General features: G+C 43.5%; 1 protein-coding gene and 1 pseudogene across 2 annotated transcripts in view; one reads left to right on the top strand and one right to left on the bottom strand.

Moving 5' to 3' along the window:
• Window positions 1-14,020, bottom strand: part of LOC107509482 (zinc finger protein 709-like) — a 42,997-nt gene extending 28,977 nt beyond the window's left edge. Inside the window, exon 1 of one of the 2 annotated variants that reach the window (XM_036234323.1) lies at window positions 13,870-14,020. In XM_036234323.1, the coding sequence (XP_036090216.1) occupies window positions 13,870-13,872 (3 nt within the window). In that variant the 5' untranslated portion in view covers window positions 13,873-14,020. The remainder of the gene's footprint in view (window positions 1-13,869) is intronic. The other variant, XM_036234322.1, reaches the window with a different exon arrangement.
• LOC118612735 lies at window positions 10,930-11,048 on the top strand (annotated as a pseudogene).
• Window positions 14,021-14,908: the final 888 nt, after the last annotated feature.

Here is a 14,908-nt window from a genome sequence, read left to right as displayed (position 1 = left end):
AGCAAACTTTTCTGGGTAACCCGATTTCTCGTAGTTCACTGATGGTTCTTATTTAAAAGGTGCCAATGGCAATATTAGGCTGGATATCAATATTGACACCCTCTGATGTAACCGAAGTGGCACCTTTGCCTTTGGTACCACAGCCCAACAAGCCGAATTCTGTGCCCTCACATCAGCCTGTGTCCTAGCTAAGAGCAAGACTGCCAATATTTATACTAACAGAAGATATGCTTTCAGAATAGCTCATGATTTTGGAATGCTATAGAAACAAACATGGCTTCCTTACTTCCACTGAAAACAAATTTAAAATGGCCTGTATATTCAGGAATTACTGGATGCTATACTTTCACCTGCTGTTTTAGCTAGTATTAAGATCCCAGGGCATTCTAAACTTGCTTCTCTGGAAGTGAAGGGAAATCACTTTGCTGACATTTCCACAAGGAAAGCTGCCCTTAAAGGAGCCAACAGCAGTCAAAACTGTCATGGTCCAAAAAGATATTTTGCCAACCGGTAACTTAGAAAAACTGGACACAGAAACCCAACATTAGACTCAAAAAGGGAAAAACAAGATTGGAAACCCAAGAATTGTTTCAGAAAAAGAGAAAGCTCTGGTTCTGACCAAATAACAACCCTGTCGTAGCAGAGACTCTCAAGTTTCCACTCCTGACCACTGTACGTGCATTTAACCATTGGTCCATGGAAAACGAGAGCGTTCATGAATCAGCACTGGTGAGTGCTATTAGCAAGGCCACAAAAGGCATGTACCTCATTGTCTCACTTGTCAAAAGTACAACCCAGGGAAGCCTGTTCGCACTGCCCTTGAGCATTTTAAATTGTCCAATAAACCATTTTGAGTTTTGGCAAATGGATTTCATACAGTTTTTCCCATCTCATGGATACATATATATTTTAGTCATGATATCTATGTTTTCTCACCGGACTAAAGCTTTTCCTTATTGACAGGCTACTGTCACTTGTGTGGCTAAATTCCTTTCGGAAAAGATTATGCCTACCTGGAGAATCTCTTTCCAACTGTATAGTAATCAGGGACCCATTTTGCAGGCTAGGTGCTTCAACGAGTATGTGCTATTTGGCCAGTCTTACAACACCTTCGCTGTGCTTACTGCCCTCCATCCTTGGTTTAGTGACATGCACTAATGGCATTATTAAGACTCGACTAGGTCCCCAGGAAGAACCAACTGGGCCTTCAAGTATTTCCAGCCTCAGGCTTCTGCTTCCACCAAGTTGCTCTGGACCACCACAGATATTTTTTTTAAAGTGACAAATGGAGCATTTGAACAATCCAGCAAGGTCACTCAAACACAGCAGTTATGTGTAAAGGAAAGAAGAAAAATGTAAGGCATTTTTCTAATTCCGTAGGAAAACCCACAGATATGTATTCCTTTCAGAAAATAAATGTCAGTTAATTATTATTTCCACAGCAAAAAAAAAAGTTATTTGGAAAACAATCATAATTGAACACACTTCCAGGTATTGCACATCTAAGCCCTGATATTGCATTTGAAATCACTCAAAAGAAGAAAACTAATCTCAAATGTTACTATACTCGCTCATGGGAAGTAAAAGGAAGCAAAAATTTTAACAAATGTTATGTAATCATGAAATATTTTATTTTTTTCTTAAATTCACATCTTACTTGTCTCTTTGAAAATATTTTATACACTCAAGACCTATTTATTAAATATGGAATCACGGAGATTTATGAAGAAAGTGAACAAAATTAAGGAGGGCCAGTTCTGACCTAGAACTGTGGTGAAAGGACAGCTAACCCAGCAAAGTCTCCACAGAGGAAACTGCATCCAGAGGACATCCCATAGGACGTCTGTGCCCAAATAAGATCCTGAGGGGAGAGGTGCAAGGCTTTTTACACAAAATAGTTCCATCTGGTTATTCTCTGCTTTCCTCTCATGTGAAACATCCACAGGCAAAAAATAAATAAATAATTAAGTCGAAATAAATCACCTATGGCTGTGTGCAGAAATGATCATTCAAAGTGAAGGACAAATAGTTAATGATGCTATGAACTGGAAAGGATAACATGGTATTTGCAAATGCAGGGAAAATTTAAAAATTTAGCCATTCATTGCCAGACCTACAAAGAGCTAGGCTGGGGAGACAGGGTTGTGGATTTGAGAACCGGCTTGGAAAATTTTGGAAAAGTGAGGAAAAAACAGATGCTCTGAGGAGAAAGGAGGGACTGGGGATCCGACAGACTACAGCTCCTCCCACACACGAACCTGAGAGACCAAGTCACGTTTGTTCTCTTGTGACACTTCCTGTTGTCACCACACATTCTAGGGGACACGCAGATGCGCAGAGAGGACGCCTGAGGTCTCGGCTGCGGATGGAGACCCCATGCTGCGTGCGGAGCAACTGACGGACTCGTGGCGACCGCGGGGAAGGCCCAGATACTGCCTGGGCTGGTTCCAAGCAGTCCGTTCGCCCTTTTCCTGACATCTGTCATTTTTCGATTTGGAGGATACGTACTTGTCTACCCTACCACAGCCGGGACCACCGCAGGTCACAGAGACAATGTCGCTGGCAGTGCCACCGGAGCTTTTTGAGGGTATTGAGCGCTCATTTGGAGGGGGCAGGAGCGAGGAGCAAAGAGCACTCCGTCCCCACCCTCACTCGCAAAGCCCCAGGGTCCGGTACCAGCGTCTCCCCTGATTGGACAGTTCGCAAGGCCCCGCCCTCTCCTGCCTGAATGACAGCAAGTCGGAGGTCAAGTCTCCAAGCAAACGTTATGTTGGCAGTGACCCTGAACCTGTCTTCTCCAAGGACACTGCTTTTAACCATAAGGCCACCATGCCATTCACGGAACTGTGACCTCTCGTCACAAACACGGACACTTAAAAGTGACCTCACCATAGGTAATAAGTCTGGCTCCGTTTTAATTTTTTGACCAAGTCCAGCAGGGCGACATTGCCCTTCCCCGCAGTCATCTGGTACTTTAAAGAATCCTGTGGTCTCAGGGGCACTTGGCTGTGGTGGGAAGTTTGAACCCCACAGTCCTAGTCCAGGCCCAGAGTCAAAGGTACCAGCGTGTGTGAAACATATGAGGCAAAGTAACCACTGGAAAACCTTTTCGAGGAACTCCGTTAATATTCAAAGGTGGCAAACTGAAAGAACACTGCCTAGTGAAAAATAATAGATGGCAAAGGTATGAAGAATAAAGAGTCAGGACAGTAGTCATCTATGGGGCAGGACACAGATGAAACATCAGGACACCCTTGCCACTGCCAACAGGCCATTTATAAATGTTGATGATGATTCCAAGGGCGTTCATTCTGTTATTACTAAGTCTTACCACCGCACAGTTTGTACAATCTTTCCAGAAATAATTACGGCTGGAAAAGAACATAATTTGTATGTTTGTTTGTCCTGTACTTGGCAATCTGAGTTTTCATTCATAGTTTTGGCAGCAAATTTGGTAACAATCCATGTGTCTATTTAGAAAGAACAGGTTACATATGTACCTTTACAAAACAAAGATTTTTGATACAAAAAGATCTGGAGACTTTATAAAGAACAAACCAGCAAAATTTTTTATAATATATACATCATGTTACCTTTCCTATACCCTGCAGACAAGTGGACCCCTGATGCCATCCAAGGTTTGGTTGAATACTGGAGACTAACACACTCCTACCAGGAATGTATGAAAGGATCTGTGGCTTTCATAATGAAAATGTCTGCGGAGGGCAGGCCAGGCCTCTCAAGCAGGTGTGACATGGCTGAGAGAGCAAAGCGAGGAGGCTAGCCTGGATTTTTTATTGAGGTTAGAGGGTGAGCTAGGGTGAGAGTTCACACACAGAGGGGGCTTTTATGGATTTAATCTCTCGACAGTGACAAAAGAGTGAGCAACCAGGCTTTTATTTGTTTGTTTGTTTGTTTGTTTTTATCACTTGGTATAGGTGTGGGGCTCATGGGGAAGAAGGAGGGCTAGACTTGCTTGGTTTATCTCTTCAACTGGCTATTTATCTGTATTCTTTATCATGTCCTCTAATAAACTGGTAAATATAAGTGAGTGTTTCCCTAAGTTCTGTGAATTAATCAAACCCAAAGAGGAGATTGAGGGAACCTTTGATCTGCACAGAAGTTGAACAGAAATTGAGAGAAACCTGAAGTCCTACTACCTGAGTATGGCACTGGAATAACCAGTGGGCTAGGACATTATGTCCAGGTAGATAGTAGTATGATTGAGTTAAGTTCTAGGTCACCAGCTGGTGTGGGGGAAAACCCTTGCACATTTGGTGACCAGAAGTGTCAGAAGTGAAGTGTTCCGGGTGAAAGTGAGGGAAACAAACAGGAGGGAATAACTGGGTTTTTCCAACACATCAGCAATCAAACATTAAGACATGGAGTCAGAGACCTCTGGTTTCCTTTTTGGCATATAAGGAACTTGGAAGGTGGCATTCCATCCTGATCACGAAAAAGCAAAAAAACTTAAACAATGTCAAATGACTGTTCCCAGAGGAGAATGTTACTAATGTAAGGTCATACCTGTGGCTCCTGGATGCAGGTCAGATCTTGCCTGCAGAGACTGCATGTGCTGGCAACAATGTTGAGACCCCCTGAGGGGAATCAGGTAAAGGAGTGTCATGTCCCTTCACGAATGAAGGACAACTGCAGCTGAGAGGCTGTTGACACAGGAGCTGAGCAGAACAGACTAAATCTATGCCAGCAAAAATATTTATCAATTGCTGAATGGATGGGGTCGGTAATTTCCATAATGTTGGGGACTAGGAACAGAGGCTTTTTGGTGTGACCACATCTTCCAGGTTGTGCTCATCCACTGTGAGGTGTTGTCCATTCTTTCCAGGTTGAAGATCAGGACATATTGGTCTATTAAAGGAAAAGCACTGGAGATAATCACTTCTTCCTACAAAGATTTCTTATAAGAGTTTTCAATCCTTCCAGGCCCTGTTTACTTCACACTGAGCCATACTAAGTAATTTAACTGGGGGATAAGTTCTCTGGGTCCCTTTTTGTGAAGCCAGTTTGAAAGTGCAAAGTTACTATAAGTTTAGTTTATGAATCACCGGTTCAGGGCCTCCCTGCTCACTATGTGATACTTTAGGACAATGGATGCTATGACCATAGGAAATATAGGCAAGACCATAATTCTAAGGTTAAGGTAAAACATGCCTATTTTTATCCCTTCTTTTATATTCAGAAACTCCCCAGTATTATGGGGTAACTTGCTTAAATTTAGTGGGCTCTCACATATAATTGCAATTTGAGTCCTAGAATGGATTACTTGTATAAAGGTTTGTGAATTAATGCAGTACAACAGATGGCAGAATTAATGCAGAACATAAGTTGTAGAGGCCCAAAAGCCAGGCAGCTACCTTTTATCTGTTTTTATCTGTGTGAACTCTTTTAATAGAAATCTGTGGATTACTAATTGCTGAAATTGTAAACGTTAGAGTCAGTATATTTTTCTTTTGTTTCCTCCCTCCTGTTCTTCATCCTCCTTTATAGTTTTTCTTTTTTTTGTTTTTGTTTTTGTTTTTTCTTGTTCACTGGATATGCTTCTTGGAAGAAGGTGTCCTCTCTACCCTGGTATTTATATATTTTCCCCTCCAGAGGGCCTCAAATTATTGACATCAGGTTAGAAGCTTCCCCATGATAACTGGTTGCTTTATGGAGTTTAAGAACCTAGGCTGAAGTTAAGTTTCAACTAATCCCCTTGCTTTGCCACAGTGAGGCCATGGGTGTTGTCCCCTTGACCCGAGGGTCAGGATCTGTGTTGCAATAGAAGCAAGAGCAACAGCAGCAGAGTTACTTAAGGGTCCCGGGGAGCCTTCTGATGTTAGGAGTACAGATTCAGCCCCCCATCTGCTGGCTGCCTTTCCCCATCTTCTCTTTCTCTCTTTTTCTTTTAAAATAACTGCTTTTTCAGGAGTGACCACTTGACGGGTCCACCTCTTGCACAGGCTGCATTCCCCCTCTCTTACTCACATTCTCAGGGTATGTCAGAGTCAACCCAGCCTCTGTCTTAGCTTCCCTCTAACACACAGATTAACACCAGCGAAGACATCCACCCAGGACCATCTGTAGGTGGGCCCCCCCCCCCCAGCTCCCAAATGCCTAATGCCTATGAATTCGAAACTGCGCTCTCTGGCTGGCTGCACACAAAACTGGGGTTTGGCAGGGTCAACACTGCCATACAGGGCAGCAGAGCTCACAGCCCCAGCTCCCCAGGAACCAACAGCCCACAGTGCGGCCACCACCAGGCAGCAGAGCAGGCCAGCAGGTCAGAGGGAGACAAGACGGACCTACGGGGTGGTCACATCAGGACATGTCGCTCATGGCACCAAGTGTTGTCGTCACCTGCAGCAGAGTGGTTCCCATGTTGAGACTGATGGTGGTGTGCTCCTCCCCTCCGCCCCGCCACACACACACACACACACACACACACACACACACACACACACACACACAAAGAGAGGGTAGGAGAAGGCCTCTAACTCATTTGATTGAGGTTTCTGGGGAAGGCAGCTCTGACATGGCTTGAGAGCAAGGAAAGGAGCCTGGTCTGAGTTTTTATCATGGTGAGGGGGTTTTAAAGAAAAAATGTTCAATCATGATTGTCAAAGATAATAGGGCAGGAGCATTGCAACCGGTATAGAGGCCATTGTCATGGGACTTCAAAGAAGGGAGAAATGGGATCAGGCCCCACTCCCAGCACAGCAAGGCCAAGAGGGGATCACAGCCAGAGTGCAGGGTGGGTGTCGGTGGATGGAAAATCACTGAGAGAAAAACCGACCAACAGGATTCCAATTGCAGACAGGCCAGGGGCTCAGATGTCACCTGATGGTACAGGAGAAGGAACTGACCAGATATGGAGGGGATCAGATAGGAGGGGGTTCTGGTTCACGTGACTCCAGGGTTCTTGCTAAAACTGGATTTTACAAGGATGCGCAACAATAGGCCCAGGAGAAGGTTCAGGAGCCTGAGTAAAGTTGTTCACTCAAAGAATCCTTGTCAAGGGCGGGTCAGGGCCAGAGAGTTCTGCTCACAGACATGGGAGTCTGTGCAGTTGGAACCTGAAGCCAGTGCAGAGGAGGGCGCCCTGACTTTCTCCTTAGCCTATCCAGAGTGCACGCAGGGAACGGGGAGGGAGCTTGAGCTGCAGCAAACAACAAAATTATGGAGCCCAACAGCTTATTATAAGGACAAACGTGAGTAAGAAAAACAGGCATTCTCAATCACTTGTTTTTATATAAAGGAACACTAACAGGAAGCTCAGTAAATGATCAAAACTATGTATTTGGGGGTGGCTAGACTAACAATGCTGGAGAAACCAGGGTACGTGGGCAATCAGTAGTCTTCAATCAGACTTTTCTGTCTTCTAGATTTATTTTAAATAAACGCAGAAATATATATACACCATGTTTTACTAGCTACTAGTATTTCTTTAATTTCAACTTTTGTACATAGAACCCACTCTAAGATTTAAATACTATCGGTTACAAAAGTGTAAATCATACAAAATAAAAAATTTCGAATCTCTTGCTAACTAAGGGACAAGCTGCATCCCAGTTTGTCCTTCCCCTGTATCTCACAGAGTGGGAGTAATTTAGGAATAAGTAGCATATTATGATGAAACCTTTGAAATTTCTAATATGTTTAGGGAACTTAACCCTAAACATATTAGAAATTTCAAAGGTTTACAGAAGGTTTGATTTCAATTAAAATAGAAATTCAATCACTTTAGCCTTTTAAATTTCAGTATTCTCCAGAGGCAAGCACATACAAACACTGATGTTAAAATGAAAAATAGACCTGAGAGCTTAAATACATTCATCTCACATCCTGAGGTTCTCTTGCCTGAAAGGGACAAAAATGCTCTTTAGTTCCACTATTTACTTGCCTTATTGACATCATCTCTCTCAATTAACTTACATTTTTAAGCCCAATAAACTAAAAATGCTATTTCTCACACAGAGAATGGAAAGGACAAAGTGCTCAGGGACCTGGAGGCAAAGGGCTGCACTGCTCAGCCGATAAAGGAGCCAAAGGAAAGAATCAGCTCAGATGAGCAGCCCGCTTCCCCGGGACAGAAGGAAAGCCGCCTGCAGAAAGTTCCACATTCCAGACTCTCCTGTTGAGACAGAACCCCTGGAGTGGGTCATTTCCTGGGGGAGGAGGGAAGGAGGACCTGAGCCGCAGCAGCATTGAACTCTGGGAGGCCAGCACCCTCTTCTTCTCGGGGAATAACGGGAACCCTTCCTCTCCCTGTCTTCATCTCACAATGAGGAAATGTTCAGCTAGATTCAATGTAAGATTCTGACCCAAAGGAACTCCCAGTTCATAAACCACATAACCCAAGACACAGACTCCTGACTTTCACAGACTTTCTCCATGTGCATGAATTATATTCTAAGTGCACCTACACTGCGAATGCAAAACTCCTACCTGTGTTTAGAGACAGGCCCAAGAGAACCACAACTAAAACCTGAAAAAGGGCATCACTCCCAAACTCCCATGAGCACGTGCACCGCAGCTTTCAAGGGTTGTGGCTTCTCTCAGCGTGAAGGCTTCTTTCATGGTGAGTGTGAGCAGCAAGGACACCTGCAGGGAGAGGCTCCCCAGGAAGAACCTCTGGGCCTTCAATTGCTTCCCTTTGCAGGTCAAGGGGCCTTGGCTTGGGTCACTGACCACAGGCCTCTGATCCCAGTCAAGTTGCTTTGGAACGCATGGATATTTTAAATGACACAAATCCAGTGCTTGAAGAACCTAGCATAATCACACAAACACGATGTTTATGTATAAAAGAGGGAAGAAACTTTTAAGATGTAAGCCATCTTTCTAGTTCAATAACAATAACTACTGTATTTATTACTTTCAGAAAATAATAATACTTGATTATTATTTGCATGGCAAGAAATTGTTTTTCAAACAATCATACTTGAACACTTCCGATGTTCAAGTCTGAGCCCTAACACTTCCGTTTAGAAGCACCCTACCCCCACGCAAAAAAGAACAGACCGCAGAATATTACTACACAGGCTCGGGGCAGAAAAAAAATGAAACAAGAATTTTCGACACATGCAAAATAACACTATTTTCTTTTTTCTAAAATTAACTACTTCTTTCTTTTTGAAATACTTTATTCTGTATTTCAAGCTTTTATTTACATAAATTTTAAATATTTGAAAACCTTAGGCTCAAATAAGTGAGAAAATGCGTGCAAATTGACCCACCCAGGGACAGTACTGACAGACAGTGCTGACAGAAGAGAAAACCCAGCAAATCCACTGGGAGGTGTCATTCACCCTTTCCAGGGAGAGAACAGGCAAAATTCAGCTGCTCCAGGGAGAAGCGCCTGGGTTAATCACTTCTTCCTAAAAGGTTTCTCATAATAGTTTTCGATCTTTAAAGGCTCCATATAATTTACACTAGACCATATTAATTAATTTTACTAAGGGATACAAACCATAGAACCCCATTTTATGAAGTCAATTAGGAAGTAATGGAGACTTAAATTAGATTCAGTAATTCCTGGTTCAGAGCTGTCCTGCTTACTATGGAATATTTTAAGCAATGGGTGCTATGAAAAGTGTGAGAAAAGGCAAAGATTTCTGATGCTTCAGGCCAAGTACACCACTTTTCCTCTTTATCACATTCAGTAACTCCCCTGAGATCATGAGGGACCTTGCTTAAATTTACTGAGAGCTCAGGTATAACGGTGATTTAGCCGAGCATTGAGTAATTGTGCGAACATTTGTGAATTACTGCATTATAGGAGGTGGTCACATTAATTCAGAACTTATGTTTTAGAGCCTTAAAAGCCATGAAGTCTCCATTTATCTTTTTTATTTTTAAATTCTCTTAGTATATTTTGGATTTCCAACTGGGTCGAATTATGGGCTTCTTTTCAAATATTTTCCCTTTGCTTCCTTCTCTTGTTTCCTTCCTTGATCTGTATTTTAGATCACTGGATAAACTTTGGGAGACTGAGTGTTCTCTCTACCCTGGTATCTATCTTTTCTTTTCTTTTCTTTTCTTTCTTTCTTTCTTTCTTTCTTTCTTTCTTTCTTTCTTTCTTTCTTTCTTTCTTTCTTTCTTCCTTTCTTTCTTTCTTTCTCTTTCTTTCTTTCTTCTTTCTTTCTTTCCCCACAGGGCCTCAAATCAGTGCCATCAGGGTTGGAGGCCTCTCCCATGGAAATGGTCTCTGTGTAGGATTTAAGGACCCAGGGATTGAGGCTGTGGATTGTCCCCAGTAGCCTCAGGGCCAGGATCTGCACTGCCCCAGAGGCAGGGACAGCAGCAGCAAAGGCACATAAGGAACGTGGGGAGTCCTCTCCTATCAGGAGAGAGGACCCAGCCCACCAGCTATGGGCTGCCTAACCTGTCTCCTCTCTCTCCGTCTGAAATACCTGCTTTTTAAGGAGTGACCATCTGATCAACTCACCTCATTCACTGGCACAATCATCATCGAATCTCCCTTAGATTCCTCTAACATCTAAGTGAACCCAACCTCGCTCACAGCTTCACTCAAAACACAGCTTGTGGGCAAAACATTGACCAAGGACCATTCTAAGGAGAATCTCACTCCCATACTCCTGCTCCTTAATGACAAGGAATTATGAAACTGTCAACTCGGAGTCCTCAGTATAGAGACCTCAGGCTCAGTGGGTCCACAACACAGTACGGGGCAGCACAGCCCACAGGAGGGCTCCCCAGCAAGCAGGTCCTCCAGGTCCTCATCAGCCTGACAGATAAGCAGCGCTAGGGGGAAAGAGAGGGGCGTGGGCTATCTTGGCAGGAGTCAAACATTAAAAGTGTGGAGCCCGCCACTCATGACAAGAAGAAACATGAGTAAGAAAAACAAGCATTCGTACTGGCTCGTTTTTATACAAAGAAACTCTAACAGGATGATCGAGAAGTAATCACATCAATGGCCATGCCACCCTGAACAAACCTGATCTCATCTGATCTCGGAAGCTAAGCAAGGTCAGGCCTGGTTAGTACTTGGATGGGAGAATACCTAAGAAGACCAGATGCTGTAGGTGTGAAAAATAAAAAATAAGAGATTGTAAGCGGATAAGGTCCTTGCAATCTGTGAGGTCAACCAAGGGTTGCCTCGCCTAAGGAAAAAAAAAAATAGTAATCACACCTAATTATTGGAGGGAGGATGGAGCCAGAGCACCGCATGGACTGGGCCAGAATACGTCTGCAGGGCATATCTTTCATGTTTTAGAAAATTTTTTTTTTACATTCCAATGTGTTATTTATTTAAAATAAACTTATATACACCAAATTTTCCTATGCTTAATCATAATTTTAATTAACTTTTGCTCTTTAAAATTAATTTAATTTAAATTTTCCTACATAGAAAACCACTGTGAGTTTTAATTCTTTAAACACTAAGGATATGAAACTGCAGATCATCAAACATTTGTAAATTCTTTCTCAACTAAAAGGGCAAGAAGCAGAATAGCCTGTCATTCCACTATATTTCCCACTGTGGATTTGAGATGAGTTTCAGAAATGAGTAGCATATTATAATGCAGTAAGGGTTTGCAACTTATCCCTAAAATGAACTAGAAAGCTGAAAGATTTACCTCAGCTTTGAGGCATTTACCTCATATCAATGGAAATAGAAAATTGATTGTTTTTTCCTCATATGCATTAAAATAGGTAATTAGTTTTTTTTAGGAATAGTACACTCTTTCAAATGTCAAAGTTCTCTAGAGACAGGGACATACAAAAGCTGACCTAAAAATGAAAAATGCACCTCAAAACTTAAATACATCCATCTCCCATCTTGAATCTCTAGTGCCTATATGAAACCAAAATTCAATTTGGTTCTACACTTATCTTGCCTTAGTCATATCTTACCTCTCAATCAACTTACATATTAAAAGCCTAAGTTAATAGAATTAAGGGGCTGCAATATTCAAGGGAGAAGGAATGCAATGGAAAAAAATCCCCACAAATATTGGAATGAAAACAGATATATAGTTGGTTTCCCTACAATTCAGAACGACGCCCACACTCAGAAAGTTGAACATATTTCCAGACTTAGGACCTAGGCACTCCTGGCTAAGCCAGAACCCCTATAATGGGTCAGTCCCCAGGGAAGGAGGGTGAGATGCTTGAGCAGCCCCATAAATGAACTCTGGGAGCCCAATACCCCACCTCCTGTGAGCATGGAAGTGCTCCCTCCCTCAGGCTTCCATTCTCAGTGAGGAAACTCAGCCTGATTCACTTTGAGTTCTGACCCAAATGAACTCCCCAACTCACACACCCTTTGTCCACAAAACAGAATCCCAGATTATCACAGACTTTCTCACTGTGCACAAATTTCTCACTGAGCGCACCTACACTGTGGATGGAAACTCAAACAAAATGTCTACAAATGTCTAGATTTAAGAAATCACAACTTCAGAAAGGGTGTCACACCCTCTCTCCCTCCATGTGCACGTGCACCCCAGCTGTCCAGGGCTGCAGCTTCTCTCAGTGTAAAGGAAGGACACCTGCAGGGAGAGACTCCCCAGGGAGAACCAGTGGGCTTTCAAGTGCTTCCTTTTGCAGGCCAAGAGGGCTTTAGCCTGGTCACTGACCTCAGGTCCCTGCTCCCACTGGAGCTGCTTTGGAACACTATTGATTTTTTTTAAATGATGCAAACCCAGTTTTTAAACAACTCAGCAAAATCACTTAAAAGCCACCATTTATGTAGAAAGAAAGAAAATCATAAGGTAGTTTTACTAGTTCAACTAAAAAAAATCCCAAACACCTATTCCTTTTGGAAAATAGGATGTCAGTTAATTATTATTTCTAGAGAAAGAACTCAGTTTGTAAATAATTAATCATACAGGAGCACTTCTGCTCTCTGCAAGTCCAAGACCTGGAATTGTATTTGAAGACACCCAAAAGTCAAGGGCAGACCCCAGAAACTTATTAGGTATGCTCAGAGGGGGAAAAGAGTGAAGGAATTCTACATAAATGAAATGTACTACTGGAATATTTTCTTTGTCCTGAAATTCACCCTTTCTGGGGTGTCTGGAATGATTTTATACTGTCTTTCAAACTCTGGCAGTTAAACATATTTTACCTCTGTTAAAAAAAAAAAAAAAGAGTCTTAAATACATAAATAAATCAAAGCGACACCAAAGGAGGGACGGTGCTGACAAGACGCAACACCAAGAAAAGTTTCCCAAGAGGAACCTCCACCCAAAGGACTTCCCACAGGACGTCTGTGCTCGGGAAACAATCCGGAGGACAGGGGCACAGATTTCTTCTTACAAGGTATTCTCTCCTTTCCTCTAATGTAGAATATCCACGACAAATATAAATCGCTACAAAAGAGCCATCCATGACGCTGTAGGAAAAGCATTAAAAAGTAAAATATTGGGTCTTTTTGGAATGAACCTAGAAGGACAGATAAATGATAATGATGCTGTGAATCGCGGAGGGGAAGTTACCTTGGGAATTCGAGGAGAATTTGTAAATTTAGGAACTTGCTGCCAGTCTCAGGAAGAGCGAGGCTGACGGGACAGGGTCGTGGATTTGAGAGCCTGCTGCCAAAACACTTAGAAAACTCAGGCGAAAACAGGACCCCTGAAGAGATAAAAGGGACTGGGGACGTCACAGACCTCAGCTACTCCCACACACGAACGCCAGATACCAAGTCTACGACCCTCTCTGTGGTCACTGCACAAGCTGGGAGAATTGAAGCTGAGGGTCCCGGCAGCTGGCCGAGCCCCTACAGTTCCTGTGAGAAGGGACTAAGGTCCGCAGTTTCCAGAGTTGACAGCTGGGAGGCCGGGTCCCCGCACAGCGGGGTCGATAACACCTCGTCCTGTCTCCGCACTCGCCTAGTACACTCACCATTTCTAGGTCTCCTGGGTCTCCCTGAATCCTGCCTTCACTCCCACGACCAGTGCAGATCACAGTACAACAGACACGGTGACAGAGCCTCCAGGGACCATTAAGGACAGGCAACAGGCGTTCCCAGAGAGACCAGATAAGGTAGGGATGTTCCCGCCTTGGTAGTTCGTCGCCCCACCCACATGCCCCAAAGGCGCCCTGATTGGACAAACTGCAAGGATCCTATGTGAATGACACCCGGAGGGAGGACGTGTTGCTCAGCAGAACCAGCCTCGGCTGGTGGGCGGGAACCCCACCCAACCAGGCACATTTGAATTTAAACAGAAGTTTTTACTGGCCTGAGGCTCCGCTTGTTGTTTCTCCCAGCTTTGTCGAGGCCGGGGCATCGGGGACACAGGGAATTCCTCATTCAGTTTCCAGATGCAGCAAGTAGAGACAGGAGGGTGGCTAGGCCAGGACTGATTGGAACAGGAGAAGAGTGAAGACAGGGAAAATACTAATTGGAGTCATTGCTAAATTATTAACATTAAGAAGGTTAAGGCATGAGGAAAGGATTTCTTTTCCTGTCTTAACTAGCCTGGGAATTTAAACTTTTGAACTTTCCAGTCCCGCGTCAATGCCCGGACATTCACTTACTGGCAGATAACCCTCAGACCAACCCCTAAAGGACTCCAGACGTCAGCAGACCGCCTGGCGCCCATGCTCCAACTCACCTGGCATCCATCACCCAGACTGCCTGACAGCTGACTGATAATCATCTTGGCCCAATCCTAGTGCTGAGAATGCAGGACCAATTTTTCTCCAGGTCGTGACTTTTAAGAACTCTTTTATTTCTTTTAAAAGCTTCTGGGATTTTGCCTAGCTGTGTTTCTAGTTTGCAAACTGTAAGATCCTTGAATAAATCTTTATCATTTATATCTAGCCAAAGATTCCTTACTCATTTGTGCTTGGCCAACAGAACAAGAGGGTCTCGTGTCCCCTAGGGGTCAATGCCTTGGCATAAGGCTGCAAGTCCACTCTGGGAACTGTGACACTTAAT

Source organism: Rousettus aegyptiacus, unplaced genomic scaffold (assembly GCF_014176215.1).
Source record: "Rousettus aegyptiacus isolate mRouAeg1 unplaced genomic scaffold, mRouAeg1.p scaffold_m13_p_16, whole genome shotgun sequence".
Classification (NCBI taxonomy): domain Eukaryota; kingdom Metazoa; phylum Chordata; class Mammalia; order Chiroptera; family Pteropodidae; genus Rousettus; species Rousettus aegyptiacus.
Note: the sequence above shows the minus strand (reverse complement) of the source record. Positions and strands in the feature narration are given on the sequence as shown.